The 3,049-nt window shown below is 38.3% G+C and overlaps 1 protein-coding gene across 1 annotated transcript; it reads left to right on the top strand.

Annotated features, from left to right (window-relative positions):
* Positions 1 to 23: 23 nt before the first annotated feature.
* LOC117800939 (tumor necrosis factor ligand superfamily member 11-like) lies at positions 24 to 1,663 on the top strand. The gene has a single exon (XM_034653497.1). The coding sequence runs from the start codon at positions 58 to 60 to the stop codon at positions 532 to 534; it is 477 nt and encodes a 158-aa protein (XP_034509388.1). The 5' UTR covers positions 24 to 57; the 3' UTR covers positions 535 to 1,663.
* The last annotated feature ends 1,386 nt before the right edge of the window (positions 1,664 to 3,049 follow it).

The following is a 3,049-nucleotide window of genomic DNA, read 5'->3' on the forward strand; positions in this document are numbered from 1 at the left end:
TTCTCCCTTTGGAACAGTAACTGTTATGTTTTTCTCCAGCCTCATGGAATTGTGAGGATGTCCTTCTCATTGCAGGGGCAGATTTTAAGTCATGTGCCCTTCCTGTCCTCAGGTTCCCACAAAGTGAGTCTGTCCTCCTGGTACCATGACCGAGGTTGGGCCAAGATCTCCAACATGACTTTCAGCAATGGAAAACTAATAGTTAACCAAGATGGCTTTTATTTCCTGTATGCCAACATTTGCTTTCGACATCATGAAACTTCAGGAGACCTCGCCACAGAGTATCTTCAGCTGATGGTGTATGTTACTAAAACCAGCATCAAAATCCCGAGTTCACATACCCTGATGAAAGGAGGTAGCACCAAATACTGGTCAGGGAATTCCGAATTCCATTTTTATTCCATAAACGTTGGAGGATTTTTTAAGCTACGATCTGGTGAGGAAATAAGCATTGAGGTATCCAACCCTTCACTACTGGATCCAGATCAAGATGCAACATACTTTGGGGCTTTTAAAGTTCTAGATATAGATTGAGTCCCATTTTGTGGAGCATTATTCTGTATGTCCTAGGATGTATGGAAAAAAATTTTAAACAAGCCAAGAAAGATGTATATAGATGTGAGACTACTAAGGGGTATGACCCACAATGGTACAAGGAGACTCTTTCCATGCTTTTGACTCTGTAGCGAGCATGTGTATTTACAGCCGATGGGAGATGTTGGAGTAAAGTGTGTTACAGTCTAAAGGCTTTCTTACATAATGGCTTTTAAATTTTGTAATGAATTCCTAAAATTATACCAGATTAGAGCAATTATGGTTGCCTTTATATGAAAGTGCATTTGGGCTATGGGAGGGGTTAATTCTCTGGATCTAGCCTGTAGTTACGTGCCACTTTGCAGCTCACGTGGGGAGGGTGTCATCTAATTGCCAATGGATGATTGTCAGAAAGGTGAAGTTCCTTTGAATTGTTACATCATGCTGGAACCTGCAAATAAATACTTTTTCTAATGAGGAGAGAAAATATATGTATTTTTATATAATATCTAAAGTTATATTTCAGATGTAATGTTTTCTGTGCAAAGTATTGTAAATTATATTTGTGCCATAGTATTTGATTCAAAATATTTAAAAATGTCTTGCTGTTGACATATTTAATGTTTTAAATGTACAGACATATTTAACTGGTGCACTTTGTAAATCCCCTGGGGAAAACTTGCAGCTAAGGGAAAAAAATGTTGTTTGCTAATATCAACTGTATTATACTTCTTTACTCTTTTTAACTTAATAGATTTTTCAGACTTGTCAAGTCTGTGCAAAAAAATTAAAATGGCTGCCTTGAATAATAAGCAGGATGTTGGCCACCAGGTGCCTTTCAAATTTAGAAGCTAATTGACTTTAGAAAGCTGACATTGCCAAAAAGTATACATAATGGGCTACTGGAATCTGTCAAGAGTATTTATGTAATTATCGAACAGGTGTTTTTTCTACAAGTGCTGCAAATTGTAAATTTTGTGTTTTTTTTTTTAATGGAAAAGTTATCAGTGGCTTACCAGCAAAAAAAAAAAATCCCATTTTTATTATAGTAGATATTTTATACTGTACAGTAAAAACATTGCCTTTGAATGTTAATTTTTTTTGGTACAAAAATAAATTTATAAGAAGACCTGCCTTGTGATGCTGTGCTTCTCTTTCATGTCTGTCTTATGCTGTGATCCCATTCTCTCCAATATGCTGTTGTGGCTTCCATCTTTCCAAAGGTTACTGGGAGAAATGCAGATTTAATTAAAACTTAGGAACAGATTCAATTAAATTAATGAACCTCCGAATTTGAAAAATAATTTATAAGGGATATGTATGCAAGAATGGAGCCAGAGAGAAAATAGAGGCTTCTTCACTCAAAAAAGAAAAGTTTATGTTATGCGTATGTCATGAGATAAAAATGGTGCGTTCCTAATGCCCTGCAGGACAATTGACCTGGAGGAACCCCTGAATATTTTACAGCTGACCATAGTCAGGAATCATTAACGACGGACTCGATGCTCCACCTCATGGAAAGTTATGTGGGGGAGCTGTCCCAACCCATGCTGGTTACTCGCGTAAGGGAGATAGCCAAAAAAACAAGCAACTTGGGAAGGCACAGGAGGCCATAATTTAAGGCACTTGACGTTCGTGGGTAAATGTTTCTTGATGGTCGTGAAGAATGGAAAGAGGAAAGACATAGCAGATGTTAAAGAAGAAATTATACATTTTAAACAGCAAAGCTATGATTGTAGGACTCAATCATTGTCCAAAATACTCCTATTGTTTTAAACCTATCAGTAAATCTGAGGTAGATTGGCACAAAATATGATTGCATAACCCAATTGCTGAGCCTTGGCTTAAGGAAAAATGAATTTTGATATGCAATCAGAATTTCTCCACTCTCCGTTGACATAAAATCTTGTTATATAAAGAACCTTATTAGCTGCCCTGGCTCCTATAATGTGATTCTGTCATTTCCACAGGTGAATGATATTCATTCATTTGTTCCACATTATTCACTGAGCACCTACTGTGTGCTAGGCACTGTTTCAGGCACTGGGGACCCTACGGCATTCTTCCTGACCTTGAGTTTCCATTCTAGTGGGGAGGAGCCTCCTAAGAGTGTGGTAGGTAAGCTCCAGGGTATGTAGAGCAGGCTGTGGCATCAGAGAGAGGGCCATTGGACCCAACCTTGGGAATCACAGAAGTTCTAGAAATTAAATTGGGCTGAATATGAGGTGGGCAGAAAGGCTCCCAAAGTGGATAGAGAGTAGAATACCCATTACTATTTTTTAACTTAGAGGCAACTAGTTTGCAATTTCTCAAAGATGAGTTAAAATCCAAAGTCTAGGGATNGTGAGTTAAAATCCAAAGTCTAGGGATGGAAAGAACCTAGGATCTTGTGAGACGATACATGGTGGCATGAGCCAGACTGGGGAATTAACATGGCAGATGGCCGGCCATGCTAAGGGCGACCCTCTATAGAAAACCTTGAAAATTCAGCCTGACTGAAATGTGAATTTGCATG

Source organism: Ailuropoda melanoleuca, unplaced genomic scaffold, assembly GCF_002007445.2.
Source record: "Ailuropoda melanoleuca isolate Jingjing unplaced genomic scaffold, ASM200744v2 unplaced-scaffold9220, whole genome shotgun sequence".
Lineage (NCBI taxonomy): Eukaryota > Metazoa > Chordata > Mammalia > Carnivora > Ursidae > Ailuropoda > Ailuropoda melanoleuca.

Excerpts from the sequence above, each read along its gene's own strand:
- LOC117800939 (XM_034653497.1), top strand. The coding sequence starts at position 58 with ATGTCCTTCTCATTGCAGGGGCAGATTTTAAGTCATGTGCCCTTCCTG.